Consider the following 17,133-nt stretch of genomic DNA (forward strand, 5'->3'; position numbering starts at 1 on the left):
ACCTAGTTGGTTTTCATGGCTGAGATGGGATTGGAACGCTGATCTCTCAGAGTCTTAGGCCTGTTACAGACTGCCAAAATAAAGCTGCTTCGGGTCTCTTTGGAGATATGCTATTTAAATGATGCATGCACCCTAAGAATCCGGAAGCTGCACCAAAGCTGCGCTCCAGTGCTTAGGACTGGAGTGTGGCTTTGGTGCGACCTCCGGACTCTTAGGACCCATGCATCATTTAAATAGCATACCTCCAAAGAGACCAGAAACAGCTTTATTTTGGCAGTCTGTAACAGACCTAAGTCTGACTGCCTCTACATTGTAGAAATAATGCAGGTTGATACCACTTTAATTGCCATGGGATTTGTAATTTTGTGAGGAACCAACATTCTTTTGCAAAGAAAGCTAAAGACCTTCTAAAACTATAAATCCCAGAATTCCTAAGTGTAGATGCACCCTATGTAGAAATTATGAATATGAAACAGTTACAGCTGAATAAATCTAAGTAACTGTTTCTTATTTACAATCGCCAGTTAGTCATTATTATGACACTACTGCCATGATCATAACTGTTTCCCCAACCTACTTTACAGGCATCAGCTGCATTGGGAGAAGGGGAGCTATTCTGCCACTAAGCATGGCTGAATGCCATTTCCATTAGACTGGGGAGGGGGTGTTCAAGCCAGGAGAGGTTACCTAGCTAAGTATGCTTAACTAAGGGCTAACTGCTTGGGACTTCTGGCTTAACTCTAAGGAGGTGGAAAAGGTTAAACCCAACATATACCATGTGAGCCCACCTGCTGTTAATTAAGTAAGCCACGAAATATACTTATACAATTCATCTAATAATGTAATATACCCTTTAGAGCTCTCTCTTAGAGCATCTCAAACAGCTGGCTACTCTCTTTTGTTTGTGTTTTGCCAGTCCTCTGCTTCCTTGCAGGTTTTCTTGTAGACATTGTTCCTTTATTGTCATGTCCTTGGGTTGACCTTATGCCTTACTGAAGTCAAGAGGACAATTTGGCACTTAAGGTCCATTGATTTTAGTGGGAACTGAGAACAGTTTACTTGGTCTTGATTCAACCCATTGTATTCTGTTTACCATATAATTGATTTCAAACCATGGTAGCTCCATGCCAAAGTCTTTACTGGATCATGTTTTAAATTCTTTGCCCAGCTCCATGCTTACTTTCCCAGAGTCTCAGCTCTTTTATCATTTCAGCATGCATACAGTCCTCATTAGATCAACTAATGAGAATATGGGTACCCACTCACCCCAATTCCCAGGTATACCTACTACTCTGTCATCAGTAGTGAATCTAACAAATGTAGCTGTAATTGTGAAAAAATATTTGGTGTGAATCAATCATGCATCCATGCTAAAACTCACCCAACATCTTGTGTAGAGGCCCATCATGGATCAAATAATTGCCCCCAAAATCTTACTTTACTGTGTTCTGTTTCTGTTCTGGCTGCTGAAAACAGTGCTGGGATGTGCTTAAAGGTCATGGACATTTTATACAGATTGGAAAAGTGACTTTATTTGGACTTCATGCTGCTATGGGAAATTGTGAAATGGGTAGTCACATTTCCAAGTTCTACAATGTCCCCTGGAACCTCCCATGAAGAAAGATGTTTATTGTTGTTGTATGCCTCCAAGTAGTTTCCAATTTATTGCAATCCTAAGGTGACCCTATCTCAGGAGTTTCTGAGGCTGAGAGTGTTTGACTTGTCCAAGGTCAGCCAGTGGGTTGTCCATGGCCAAACAGGGACTTGAACCCTGCTTTTCAGAGTCATAGTCCAGTGCTCAAACCACTGGCTACACTGGCTCATAGAAAGTTTAGTACCAGGCAAAAAAGACAAAAAAAACTGTACTTTCATTTAAAGTATAGACCATTCCACACAACATAATTATACCACTATGATTACACTTTAACTGCAATGATTCCATCCTATAGGCGTGTTACAGACCGCCGAATTGTGGCGATCTGCTGCCGCCGCCGCTTGCACCATCCGGGAGCCACAACCTTTAAACGGCACGGCTCCTGGACACTGCCGAGAAGGAGCGCGGAAATCATGCTCCTTCTCAGGCCCCGGAAGACGCGCCGCAAAGCTGAAAGGGCGCATTTGCGGCATCATTTCCGGGGCGACACGTGCGGACGCAATGCGTCCAGCGTGTAAAGATGGCGGCGCCCGTGTGTATAGGGCGCCGCCATCTTTACGCCCCCCTCACGTGCTAGGGGTGAGGCCGGTATGGATGCTAGGTCCTCGGCCAACCCCTAGCACGTGACAGGGGCGTATTAAAGGCCCGTTTATAACGCGCCTTAGAATCATGGAGTCTGCAGTTTAGACAAGGGTATTGAGAATTCTGAGCCACAGAGCTCTGGTGTTTTACCAAAGTACAAACCTGAGGGTTACACAGGATGTATCCATGATAGTTAAACAGGAATCTTACTTCTATAATTGTGCTAGTGCAAAAAAGATCAATGCTAACTAATTGTAATTATACAGTGGAGAGGAAGCATAAGAGCTATGGAACATTTTTCAGGGCATCATAATTTGCCATAGTGCTAGAATTGCTACTATATGCCAGCAATTGAAATGACTGTATTTCTTTGAAAGATTCTTTGCATTTGTTATTAAAAGCTAAAGATTTTGCTTCAGCTAGCTGAAGATCTTTTGCTAAAGCATATTGTGTTTTATGGGTGGAACCTATGTAGTCAGAAATAAGCACCACTGAATTCAGTGAAGCTTATTCCCATGCAACTAGGATATGTTTGTAGTCACAGATTGTAAATTCAATGATGAAATTTTATTACTGCTTTGTTTGTTGGTTTGGATCTCTGCACTATATGATGGAGCACGCAATTGGACTGCTAACCTCTTTGAGCATAAATAATAGAAAAGCACTATTTCTCATACACATACTTTGTGATAGGGTGTGACTAAAGATTCGACTTGTGTGAATAGCTGTGGTGGGTGTCACAATGAGTTGCTGCACCAACACTGACTCAAAACATTCCACTGCATGAGTCTCAAGCTATGGCTATATCCTAAGTAATCTTGGGATTTGTAGGTTGGTCAGGCACTGGAAGGGCCTGCCATTCTAAACACTCTCTTTAAACTGCAAGTCTCAAGATTGCACCATGCACAAAGATTGCTGAAGTGGAATCAAAGTGCTGTAACTGTGTAGTGTACAAGGGCCCTAACAGTAAGAGGGAGTCACCTTTCCATTTTATCCAACAGCCAGCCAGGCTGGGATGGTCTCTTTTGTCAATGCTTGCAATGGGGCGTCCACATTCACCACATATAAAGGAAGCAGTTTAGCTGTGAGGGAAGGGCCCACAAAGAGCTCTGCTTCCAAATTGTGCTGACACCTGGCAATATCTACTTCTTGAAGTGGCCATCTAACTCTGCCTTATTGAAGGGCTGGCACATCAAATTTACCACTACAGCCTTCCTAAATCTTTCCTAAGGAACACCATTTCTCCAAAAGGAGATGAAAAATCAAACACTGGATACACTGTGTGTGCATTTAACTTGCTCTCTTGGTACAAGAGTTCAGCATTGCAGGTGGCCTCCCAGGTGCATTGCATGTGTTATCCAGTTTCCTCCTGATTCTTGGAAATCAATATGACTGCACAGGATTCTGGTTCCAGGAGGTTAGAGGATTACAGCATTTAATCTGTAAATGCTCTGATGGAAAGAAGAACAATAATGCCATTTTCTTTTGTTAATCCCAGGAGAGAACAATAATTACTTGGGATCCTCTCTGAGTGTGTTATAACACTTGCCAACAGGACCTTCTTTATTCTAATGGACTGGTGCCATGTTTGCCTTGTTAAACTATTATGTACAAGAGCTACATGTACCATGTGTTCATCCTATGGCAGGTGAGTGGGATGAAAAGGGAAATTAAAAGGCCGGAGCTTGTCAACAGAGAACTCTCTCATGATCACACAAAGCAAAAATGACACAGAACTGTATAGTTTTAAGCACAGTGTTGTAAAGAACAAAGGTTCCCCACAGCTTGTATTAATTTTGTACAAAAAACTAGAAGAATAAACTTCTTGGTTCCTCCACCTTTTCATTGCATTGCCTTTGCATGACATCATCTCAGATAAATTTTATGTAAGAGGATGATCATAGTTCAGACCCCACCAAGGCTCTCACTTTTGCAGTACTAGTCCACTCTCACAATTAGCTCATCTGTGATCTTCTTTGAACAACCTCCTTCATTAGTTTCACTGCACATGGAACAGACCAGCTGTGTACAGAGTGAAATGTGGAAGAGAACCAGATATATGATCTGAGAGTCAATGATAAATGCAAGTTGCATAAAAGCAGACTGGATTAAATCAGGAATGGGGAATTGCTGTTTTCCAATTTTTTTTATTACAACTTCCAGAAGCTTGAGCCATAACCATGAGTGGTGGACAACAGTGGGAGTTGCAGTTCAAGAACATCTGGAGTACCACATGTCCTCCATCCCTGGACTAGATTATTCATCTAGCCATATCATCCTCAATGAAATATTCTCTTCCTTTCATCTTGGATGACATTACAAATGCAGGTCACTTTAACTTGGGTCTTTCAAGCTCATATTCGTCCTTGTCCAACTAGGTACTGTAATTATTTTGGTAATTAAGGACACATTCATTTTCTAGGATTATACTGTCTGAAAGTGTGAACCATCCAGCTCTACTTTTAACCACTGTTCTTCTTAAACTCAGCACCACAATAGTTTATAGAAGTGTGTGAGAACTATGAAGTTGAGACCAAGTGAAATTCAAGCACATAATCTTTCAGGGCATAATCAAGTATCCCAACCATTTTCTTTCACTCACTGACCTGTCAATTATATTAATTTATTCATGAAAAAGACTGGATGTTCGGCACACTTTCCATGTATCTACATGTACTGGCTGTGTTCCAAGAAGGAAGTACCACAAAGCACAGCCAAGAATTTCCTTCTGCTGGCTACATAACCTCAGAGTCTGTGGTTCTTTGCCATCTATAGCCAGCAATGAGATCTGACTGCATACAATGGTTCTCTGATTTATAGCTACTTTGTACCACATCACTTCTTCTAATGCTGAACTTGGTCCCAGGGTACCAACAGGAGTGTAGCTAAACAGAACCACTGAGATGGATGCTTGAATGAATCTCAGAGTTTCCAAAATAATAGAAGTATTTTTTAGAAATAAGATTCTAAAAGTAGAAAACAGGAAGACTTGGACACATATGCGACTGCACAGAGGAAAAGGGAGGGAAAGCAAGGAATGATCAATTAATGGATAACCTGCTAAAGCCCTAACTAAGCTTCTCAGTTCAATTCAACTGAAATGCTAGAAGAAAACAAAACAGGAACATGAGCTGGAAAGGATGCAAAGAACATCCAAATGTTGGAGGCAGCAAGCAGAGGAGCAAGCGGGGAGCAAAGTATTTTCTGTGCAATTTTTTTTGCAGATTTTGTGTAGAATGACTCACCCAACATCAATCAATCATCATTATCCCACCATTTCCCCACCCCCAGGTTCTCATCAAATGTACCTATGAGGATAGTGTGACAACAAAAAGAAGATTTCAAAACCCAAGCAAGCTCATATATCAAGGTATGGGCCACCAGGCAGAATTGACCTAAGCCATATAGCCACCTTGAGTCCCTGTATTGGGAGGAAGGCAGGATAACAACAACAACAACAACAACAACAACAATAACAACAACACTTTATAGGCCATAGCCAGTACTTTGAATTGTGTCCAGAAACAGACCAGGGAGTCATATGCACACAAAACATTTGGCCACTGACTGCTCTTATGGTAAAATTGGTCAATCAAGTAGCACTGGGATACTTGTAGAAGGAAGTAATATACAGTAATGTAATATAAATATACAATTCCAAACATGCTTATCAAACATAGTTAATACTATCTCTCACCTGCAACTTGGCAGTTAATTGTCACATCTGTTCCTGGAAGTGTTTTCACTGTACTCCCAATATCAACTGTGATGGTAGGCAAATCTTTGTTGATCAAAGTGGTTCGTGATGTCTTTATCAATGGTTTTCCTATAAGGACAAGGCACCATAGGTCATAAAGCATAAAAGGAAAGGAACAAATTAAGGACATGGCTTCTTCTTCTTCTTGTGTTTATTTGTTATAGAACTCGGAAGTTTTTCTTCTTTTTAGAAATGATTCCCAGAAACCTCTGCCCATGCTGTCTGGGGAATTCTGAGAACTGTATTAGAAAAAGGTGACTTTGCGGCTTGACAGACCATCCCAAAGGGGTGGCACAACACTCCCCCTTTCCTAGCCAGATTGGGGCTGTGGCATCTGCATGCTGCGGCCCCGATCTAGCCTTTCGCACTGCGTGAAGCAGCAGACGGTGTCATGGTCCCCTGGGGGCAAAGTCAGGGCATGCATTATCTGGATGGGATACCCTGACTCCCCCAGACCAGCCTTAATTTCTGGTCTAAAGAAGGCCTTTGCCAGCTTTGGTCTTCATACCCTTAAACGTTTCATATGAACGTGTGTCGGAGCAATATAACAGTGTAGTTAAGATGATAAAAGTTACTAATGAGGAAGAAGACACAAGCTAAGAGAGGGTGCAGCATTTTGCTTTTCCATGAGCCTACAGGGAAGGACAAGATCCCATCCCACCTATCCTCCTGCTGAGTTATCTGAGTGCAAACTACTTTTTATGAACTCATTTTGTGACAGTTGAGGTAATTTGAGGATAAAAGGAAAAAGTGGGAGGAGGAGAGAGAAACTGGGACATTTTTAAAGCATCTGAAAAAAGTGGGATGACAGAGGATTAATTTGGACTATCTGTCAGATTGGGACAGTTGGAGGGTATGATTCTGTCACAGAAAAGAGTGCAAACAATTGCTACTGTGATCTGTTGTTGCTAGTTCTTGATTAGGAGAGCAAATACTTTCTTACATCTTTCACCCTGATCATTTTTGATTAGGAGTCTAATGTCCACCTCCATAAAAGTTAGTTGTGTACTAAAGAGCTACAAACATTTGCTTGTTTAATCTGGATTAATATTTTCTTACATCTTTCACCTGATAATTTTTGCACTGCTCTCCCTTTATTTTTTGCCTCCTTGAAAATGTTCTGATTTGGTTTGTGTGAAAGAAAGGCTGCAAAGTTCAATGAATCATGGGGGAGAGGGGGAACACAAACAAACTAGAAATACATGAGCCCTAATAAGATTCCATCTAGTTTATGTTATCTTTTTGTATTGGAGCCAGGCCACATCTGACAGTGTTAATGTGAGATAGGTCCTGAGTGCAGGCTGGCTGCACACAAACCTCTCCCTTAAGAGGGATCGTTCATGGGCCAGTGGAAGAAGAAATGGATGTTGTCGTGTGATTCCATGGGCTCAGACCCAAGACAGGAGCCTATAATGCCTGTGAATTAATCCAGCTATAAATCTGCTGTGGCAGAAAGAGGAAAAGAGTTGGCTCGAGGAAACTAGGTGGAAGTTAAGTAGGAGGAGGAGGAGGAGATGAAGAAGGAAAAATTATGGGTGCTTTAGTTGGCGGTATCAACAAAAAGTATGGAAATTTGGTTTTGTTTCTGTTCTCCCTCTTGCCCCCACACTCCAAATTCAATGACTGCTAATTAAAATCCATAAATTGTCAAGACAGCTAACATGTGCTCATGTGGAATTGGCAGGGCATTAATCCACATATTCTGGGAGTAGCCCACCTAATGCTGCTGTGGAGAGGTTTCTGTTTACTTCAGTGGTTCTTTTGTAGGCTGCACCCTCATACCCCTTAAAAGTAAAAGTAAAGGAGTCTTCCACCACAAGCATGTTCCGTTCAGTCATGAAAAGTTCACAATCCTCTGAGTTTTTAACTGGGTGCTCCTAAATCACAGAGAAGGAAAGAGAGACTTCAAATGGCAATTGGCCTTTTAATTTCTCAGATGGTTTTCCCCCTCTCATGAGCTCTCCATTAGATAAAATATCTATCAGCTGTTCAACCTATAAAAAATAGTGAATGACTCCAAAAATTGAACCACATTTTCTCTCTTGGTTCTCATGGGCTAATTGAATCAAAGAGGTTGACTGTCTCATTTAGACAGAACAAAGCTTACCCACTTCCTCTAGAGAAAAGTTCAAGACTCCCTTTCCTAAAAAGTGGCAGTGGTGTTTTTTTTTTTAAACTGTATTTTATCACTTCCATACAACTTAGTCTCCAGATTCCAAACTGTTTAATGACTGACTAGGCATCTTCAATTCCTGTTTGATAGATCAGGCACTTTGGAACATCTCCAAGAGGAAATTTGGCCTCTAGAAAATGTGGTCCATGAAGTTTATACTTCCTAACTTGTTCGCATGAGAAAATGAAATGAAGATAGGAGTTGTTCTCTTGGAAATTTTTAAAAAGATAACAGTTATGGAATGGACTCTATTTTACAAGCAATGGAATAAGTCGGAATGAAGTTACTTTCAAATGGTACTCTTAAAAGACATTTTAAAAGGCATGTTGCCATGAATTTCCAGGTTTTAAGCCTTTCCCTCATCAATCTTAAAGGTTTTTTAACCTTCAGAATTGTAACAAAACATAATAGGAAAGCATTGGACAGCACAACAAGCAGGATAATGAGTTACTTTTTCCAACACTGAATCAAATAATGGCAGCAGGGTTAGTTTTCAAATACTGCAAAGAGGAACAGGAACAAATATCATTCCAAGCTCTGCAAGAAACCTCACAGACACATCACTCTGGGATATAATTGCCAGGTTTTAGGGCATTGACTAGAGTCTTGGGAAACTGCTATGCTATCCTGGATTCTAGATGGGCAGATATATCTAGGGCAAAAGCGTTGAAGGAGAGAGTCTGATTTTTCTGGGGGAGGCAGCATTAAAACCTGGTCACCCATTCCCAGCCAGCACCAGGTCACATTTGCTGATTGAAGGTGTCCATATGCATGTTTTGTTCATGCTAAATTGGGATGCTGCTGACCTGGCCACCCTAATCTGAGGTGTAGGTATGATATAGATAGCAGACTGGGATTAATTCGTCTCTGATCTGGAGGAAAACTTTTACTTGAATAAACAGACTTTCTTCCAAAACGCTGTATGATATTTATCCTCCTTAGAAGTTGTCCATCAGGAATATAGCAAAGATTCTTTATAGACTGGACTACCATGCCAAGCAACAAAATGTTAAGTTTAAATGTTTAACCTCTTTTGATATCTATATTTAAGTTTCAATATCTGGCTTCCTGATTTCTATTTTTAGTGAGGAATGGCAATATGTACTTACTGTTACTTATGTCTCTGCCTGCATATGCATGATTAAAACCCTGGGAATTAGTATCAATTCTTCATTGCAATTTGGAGCCCAAAGGCCTTACTCATGTACAGACATACATTTGAGGCCTGCAAATCCAATCAGCAGCACTTCATTCCTGGTTATTCAGGTGCTTGTCTGTCCCTCCTCCCACCAGTGGCATGATTTGTCCTGTTGACTCTTCCTGTCTCAGCAAAGGAAAAGCCAGAAGGAGCTAAGAGACTCCAGGATTAATAATATTTAAGATTACATATCCCACGGGGTTGAATGCTTCTCTCTGTATCTGAAATTTTTCAAACACTAGGTCTTGTGTTTGTATTGCACTCATACACAAGATCTATAAAACACATGTCTAAGTACACATATAGCTAAATCTGCATAAAGGTCTTCAAGCATAGTCTACAATCTAGTGTCAATTTTCTTTCACAATAACAAGATTATGAATCCTAAGGATCCTCCCAATCCTCTGTCCCCCCTCATGTCTGTGCACTGACACTGGTGGGGAAGTTGTTGTTCTTATGCATATCATCCAACTGCTCCGATTTGGCAAGCATAGTCCCAATTAATCCTCTGCTGTCCCATGTTTTCAGCTGCTTTAAAAATGTCTCAGTTTCTCCCTCCTCTGCCCGCTTTGCCCCCTTTATCTGCAAATTACTTCAGTTGCTGCAAACTGAGTTGTAAGGGCAAAAGTATTTCATATTCAATTCACTAGGGACTGCAGGCAGCTGCCATCTTCTCCCTTTCTTGCGTGGCCAGTAGCACTGTCAGATCAGGAAGGACCTGCTGGATGGCAGTAGCACCTTTCCCAGATGCTTGGCACACTGTTGCCTGCCTTGCCTTTCCTTCTGTTCTGATGCCCTGCCCTGAGATTACTTCTGGGTCAGGGAACACAGGGCAGGGCAGCAAGTAGAAATGGAGAGCAAAGCAATCCGCTGTGGCCACTAGTGGAAGTTGGGTGCAGTGATGCCATTACCCTCCTCCTCTTCCATAGCCTTTCCTCCTCCAGGGCCAGGAGGGATCCCTGGGAGCCCAGGTTTAGGTCCCCTCCCATCCATGTCTTTGCTGTATGGGCAGATGTAGGTAACCAAGACCAAATCCCACCCTCCCTCCACCAACAACCAGCTGTGGGGTGGATACTTTCCTACAAGTGAAATCATGAGTTACTGCATTGGGGTAACACCAGCCTTAGTAGGCCACTGCTTATCAATAACATTTGCTATCTTGACTCATCTCTGATGTTATCTTGCCCTCCAAACATCTCCTGGTTTTCATCTATGAAACATTGGAGGGTATAATAAGCTTTCTCCTAGCACCTCACAGGTCACTGTTAAATCTAAACCAGGACTGAAAACACCAATGAGCTGCATGACTACTTCTGTGTAGAAGGGAGAAATGAACCTTTAGAAGCTTTCAGATGGTGCAATTCTTCTCTGGAACAAGAAACCTTATTTTTAACAAAAGCTCACATTAAAAAAAACAAAGACAGTAGTCGGTTTTTAAACTTCTGGTTTTGCAAGAGTTGTAGCCTGTGGAGAATGTGGACTGTGGTGGAAAATGACTTCTACACACACTGACAGAAATGTAGGCGCCTTACAGACGGGCCTAAGCGGTGCCGTCGTTGCGCCAGGAATACGCGCGAGGGGCGGCGCTTCCGGACGTGCCTTGCCCCTCGCACGTATTCCGTACGGCAAGATGGCGGCGCCCTATACAGACGGGCGCCGCCATCTTGACGTAATGGACATGCAGCGTCCGGACGTCTAAACCCGGAAGAGCCGTCGCGAGTGCGCACTTTCGCACTTGTAGCGGCTCTTCCGGGTTGCCGGAAGGAGTGCGATTTCTGCACTCCTTTTTTGCACTGCGGATGAGTCGCGCGGTTTGGCTGCAGCGGCTCCCCCGTGCTGCAACCGGCAGCGGCCCAAGACCGCCCCTTTTGGGCGGTCTGTAACGGGCCATAGTTTCTTGACATTCAATGACAATCTAGCCAAACATTGCCTACTTCCCAGTTGTTTTGAAATGGGACTCTTTGATCAGAACAGGGCTGGAGCATCTTTTACCTCCCAGATATTTCAGCATACATTTCTAATCAGCTCCACCCGAATGACTACTGGGAAGCAACTATTATTTTGGAGTTGTAGACCAAAATAATTGGAGGGCCAAAGATTCCTAGTTGTGAATTAGAAAAGCAAGGGATTGAACCTAACACTTGCAACATGCAATGCATGTGAACTACATCTCCATTGGCAAATGCTGGAATAGATGAATCCCTGGTATCATCTAGCAGGCCTCCTATTAAATTCACCTGTAGCTGTGGATTTTGCTCAAATTCTTTGCTAGCCAAACACCTCTGTCCACAAAGCTAAAAACAAGTACACTCTCCCAGTGCCGTTGCTACTTCCCAGACAGGTTTTCATTATCCAGTTCAAGTGAACAAAGAATATTTAGTCTGTCACAGAACTGAACCATTGCTGAACAAATGTAAACAAGAAACATAATCTGCTATGAGCTCTCAGTTGCAAATGGCTGGAATCCTTTCTCTGCAACAGGAGAGGGAGATAGCTTGACCCCAAAGTAAATTAACTTAATGCTTAATCTACTGTCCAACAAATTATTTAAAGGAGTATTTAACTTCAAGCATATGAGGAATCCCATTGATTTCAATGAGATCACTGTTAGCAAGGCCTCATTCAAATCTCATGTCCAGTCATGAGCAATACAGTACATTCTAAGACATAGGAGATATTAATTTTATGTGACTATGAAACCTAAATATAATGTGTTGTGGGGGGAAGGAAAGAACAAAGGACAAGGCATCCCATTTGGAAAGTAAAATACTGTCATGCTCCTAGGAGGACAGAATAACATAGTAAGAACAATGGGTTTAGGGCAAGAAGGCAGATGAAAACGTTTCTTTGAAAAATATGAACGATTATTATTTTCATCTGAAGTGAAAATTCCACTTTTTTAAGTGCCAAAGAGGCTTTGTTTGGGTTCAGAGATTACAAGATCACAGTAAGATTAGAAGTTCTCAACTAGAAACCTGTAGCAGTGAGCAATCCAAGATCTTCCTATCTTTCTATTATTGTGTCCAGCTACAGGTCACCAATCCCTTGGTGTCACCTGGTCTCCCAAGACTCACTTCTATTGTTCAAGATGCACCTACTAATTCCTCAGGAGACAGAGAGCCATGGGATTACAACAGAGACTAGTGGGAATTGGTAGAAGACAAGTCAGAAGGCAGAATGGTTCAGATGTAGAACACACCAGAAATTACCTTCCCCTAGAGTCTGGCATCTCATTGCAGAATTCTTTTCCTTGGAGACTTTAAAGTCTGAAATCTTGAAATTAGTATCAATTCTTGGAGACAGTTAATCTTGCTCTCTTGAAACAAAGAGTTGCCCTTTTGGAGGGGGGGATCCACCCACATTTACCTATTCCTGGTAAATTCTCTCCCTCGTAATTTTCAAAATGAAACAATCCACAGAATTTCAGAAGTATCTCTAACCATTAAGTGCCACAACTCTCCAGGAAATCTCTTGAACAGAAATTCTATAGAGGGCTAAGGATGGCAAATCTTTAATGTGATATTCCATACCATTCAAAAATACAAGATCTAAAATGCTGGAGGGGAAAGTAATCTCAAACCACAAAACCTGTGTTCAATCTTCCCAACATTTGTAATGCTTTAAATCTTGGATTATGACCTAGTCCTCATTTGGATTTAATTTTCTAAGAACAGGATGGGATAAGAAAGACTTCTGCTGTAATGTTTGCTGGGAATATGTTACCTGCTAATGTGACGGCAATGGAAACAGAGTCAGATCCCAGTACATTCGTTGCATTGCATGTATAGAAGCCTACGTCAGCTTCAACTGGTTCCAGGATTTGCAAGGAGTCATCTGGCTGAAGAAGTATCCTGTGGTGACAGATAAATATGTAAGCCTAAGATCTGTTGCCAAGTATACAGTTGCTCAGCATTTCAGAGGGGAAAATGTACCAGCAAAACATTAGCACTTATTTAATATATATACAGAATGACAGGGAAGTTACAGGGCTCCATACATTCCAGACTGGCAGTTTCTGTTTAATTAAATGACACGCAATAGCTAGCAATAACAAACCACACAAGGTATCGGTAGTCTTATGTTATTTAAAGTATGCGTACATTAATGTTTCATGTCCTACCTTGACACAAGGGACTGCTGGGTGGATTGGCTTCCACAAAGAGGCAAAACGGGTCATTTAGTATGAGCTCGGCTACATGCTTCACTCCTTTGTAGCCTTCCACCAGAGTAAGTTGAACAATTTGAAGATCAAAGGGCAGCTCCATATTGTCCATGCATGCTCTACACAGCCATGGGCTCATTGCATTAGGTAACTGTTGTATCTGCTGCAAAGCCATATTCACAGCCCACTGATCATCCATAAAGCATGTAATGATCCCAAAGCCTCAGTCGTTTTCTCCTGCCTTTTCAGCATTTGTTTCCCCACTTCCCCAATCAAATTGGATGACATGCTAACTTCATGGTCATGCCTCACTCCTCCATCACTTCCTCTACCAGACTAGGAACAGAATCTTTATTATGGTCATAGACCAGCACAGATAAAAAGGGGATACAGAATAAAAGGTAAAAACACAGGTTAAGAATAGTATTCAAAATATTATTTTGGATTTCACAGCTCCAGTACAGCAAGATAAGATTGGTACTAGTATACAGCAGAGGTCATAGAATGGCTTAGTAACAATTTGTCTTCGCAAGGTGTTGTGAGATCAATCTATCGATTTATCGATTAATTTTATTTTAAAAAACCACCCATGTCATGCCACAAACTCAAAAGGCAGCATTGGGGTGTGTGTGACATCTTCAAAACTGGGGAGGAATGGTAAACACCCCTCTGCCATTCGTCCCTCCCCTCCAGCATGAATCGATTCTGATCTGTCATTCACACTTATTGGACACGATTCAGAATTGATTCTTCTGAAAAGAACCACTCTGAAACTACTATCAGGAAAACCCGTGGTTTTTTTTGCGTTGGCCCCGCTTTATTGCCACTGAAATCAATTGAATAAGGATCGGAATTGATTTCAAGTGGGAATGAATATATCTGCGATTCACTGCAAATTGTAGTGGGAATGAGCCAGCCAAGAATCTACTGGAGCCACTATCAATAAAAGTTGGAGTGCTAGCTAGTTCCAGTTGTTGCTCTATTCCTTCATATTCTAGCACTGGTTCAACTGCGTACCTAAGTTTGATGCATAGAGAAATAAAGTATGTAATGTTTATTATTTTTATTAATGTTTTTATGTTATCAGTGTTAAGTTAATGTGCAAATAAAACAGTATGTAATAGTCTTACACTGGTTTTATTTGTATGCAGTCTTGATATCTTGTGATGCAAGGTAAGATAATTTATATTTTATTTTCAGTATGAATTCTTGCTCTCAGAGACAATTTTACTCTTGCCACTAGGCTGCAACAGTCCTTTACAAATATACATTTAGAGCTGGACTCCAATGAATGTTGTTTCTTGCTATCACTTTCAGTTATACAAAAATGACAGTGCTTTAGGCTACTTCAGGATCAACTTTTCATGATATCATGTTCTTTCGCTTATTGGATGAAGTAGCTTCTTCCTTACAAAAGATTGTGGCACAAACATATCATATGTCACAGCTGAACATTTTTGCCTTTCTTGCTGCTTTAACAAATTTAATTATTCTTTGGTTCCCTAAGTTGTTACCATTTCTAGTTAACAGACCACATGTACACAATATTGATTCTATTTTTTCCAAACATTTTATTTAAAAGAATCCTTTCTACATAATCTTTGTCGATGTATTACAACATACACTCGTTCTACACTGGGCATTAGAAAAGGTCTATGAATTGAGACTGTACTCTCGCATATATACTTAATAGTACAATGAAGCTGCACACTGTGAAAGATCATATGGGATTTCTCAGGCAAGCATATCCATCACTATTGACCTTCACACCAAAGAAATATGACAGACTCATGATGAGCTCCTAGATTTTTCTGGAAACAACTGGGAAACCCTTACTCAAAGGGTAACCAGTGGTTGACATCATGGCTCTGGGACATGATGCCTGGCAGTCTGATAAAGAAATATGCATACATAGGTTTTCCTTACACACACACACACACACTCTCTCTCTCTCTCTCTCTCTCTCTTATTTGTGTGTGGAGGAGACTGGTATTCATTCCCTACTTCCACAGCATATAAAACATCCTTGAACTTACTATACAGCCTCCACAATCACCCATCCCTGCACAGCCATTCTGTGTCTTGTGGCAGGATCAGAGAGGATATGGAGGTGTAGCCAGATATTTCTCTGATCTTGCCTGCTCCGCACAAGGCAAAGAATAGCCACAATGGGAGGCACTTTAGGCTGTCCAGGAGTGGTGGGTGTATGGCTCAACCTAGCAAATGACTACAAACGGAACTCCTATACTACTCTGAGCCACATAGGATGGCAGTCAATCTGTACAGTTTATTGCAGGTGTCCAAGGTGCCGCTCCATCCCTACCATGTACTTCCTTGATTCCATCCTTCAGCTGAGGCATGTACCTGCCAGAGGCTACTTAGAAACAAACAAAACAAAAGTGAAGAGAAAAGCAACTCCCTGTCATTTCTAGCCTAGCCCCAAACTCTTGGTTATCTGATTCCCTGATTATTGGAATTCTCCATCTGACACCCATGTAATCCTGTGTAATTGCAAACCTGTGTAAACAGCACTTCAGTGTACTCAAACTCAGAGATGTTTTGGATAAACCTGACTGTGCAGGTGTCAAACAGACAAATTTGATCCAGAGGGCCTTGTTGACTTTTCTAAGACCACACAACAGTAGTGAACTCTTCTCTTGCATATCCTAGAGGCCAACTGCAACATTAATTATGAAAAGTTTGAAATAACATAAAACAAAGCAGCCAGAAAAAGCATAACAACAACAATGCAAATAACAACTTTGCAAATTGGATAGTTGGCCCTGTTAGGGCAGGCAAATAAGTTATTTGGAGCTCCTTGCTCAACTGTTCCAGTGGCATAAAAAGACTGGACCTTCCCTGGCCACTTCCACAGCCATTGTTCCCAAGAGCACATGGGATAACATACCATCAGGAGAGGCTCTAGGCTACATCTCACACAGCTAGAACTACCTATTCCCACCTAACAGAATTATATATATATATATATTGAAGAGCCCCGATGGTGCAGTGGTTAACCAGTCAGGGGCTCAGGGTTGACTCAGCCTTGCATCTTTCCGAGGTTGCTAAAATGAGTACCCAGCTTGTTGGGGGCAATTAGCTTACACAAAGTAAAATGCTTAGGGAGTGCTAAAAGTACTGATAAATGGTACAGAAATGTACTTGCCTTTGCTATTATATATTAAAAACACTTGTCATATAGTAAATATCCATCTTTTTTTAAAAAGTAAATTATCTAGTCTCTTTTAACAACAGGGAAACATCTGGCATTTGCAAAACAGAGAAAGGTTCTATAATGGTTATATAACACAAGACCCTAATTTTCAATCCTGAATGGAACAGAAATGAGTAGGCCTTCATTTGTGCATACAGGAGACATACATAAGAACACAGGTTATGCTTGTTTTCAAGAGCTGTGAGCAAAATACGGCTATGCCTGTGGCGCAGAGGAAGAAACCTGAGTAAGTATTTTTTATAATTTAATGTGTAGCCCTGACACCGAGGGTTTCGGGTGAGAAAGCCCCATAGATCTCACATTATCCGTGGGACCTCTCTATGAAAGTTCCATATCAGTATGATGTACCTGTGCTGAAACAACGTTTATGTT

General features: G+C 41.3%; 1 protein-coding gene across 3 annotated transcripts in view; it reads right to left on the bottom strand.

Annotated features, from left to right (window-relative positions):
* The window catches only part of ADAMTSL1 (ADAMTS like 1), a 443,438-nt gene that overhangs the window by 39,971 nt on the left and 386,334 nt on the right, over nucleotides 1-17,133 (bottom strand). For all 3 annotated transcript variants that reach the window (XM_089489382.1, XM_089489388.1, XM_089489374.1), the window contains 2 exons: nucleotides 13,088-13,215; nucleotides 5,934-6,062 (listed from right to left, as the gene is read on the bottom strand). In XM_089489382.1, the coding sequence (XP_089345508.1) occupies nucleotides 5,934-6,062; nucleotides 13,088-13,215 (257 nt within the window). The remainder of the gene's footprint in view (nucleotides 1-5,933; nucleotides 6,063-13,087; nucleotides 13,216-17,133) is intronic.

The sequence above is a fragment of the Sceloporus occidentalis genome, unplaced genomic scaffold (assembly GCF_023333645.1).
Source record: "Sceloporus occidentalis isolate IW3139 unplaced genomic scaffold, rSceOcc1.0.p SCAF_1, whole genome shotgun sequence".
In the NCBI taxonomy this organism is placed as follows: domain Eukaryota; kingdom Metazoa; phylum Chordata; class Lepidosauria; order Squamata; family Phrynosomatidae; genus Sceloporus; species Sceloporus occidentalis.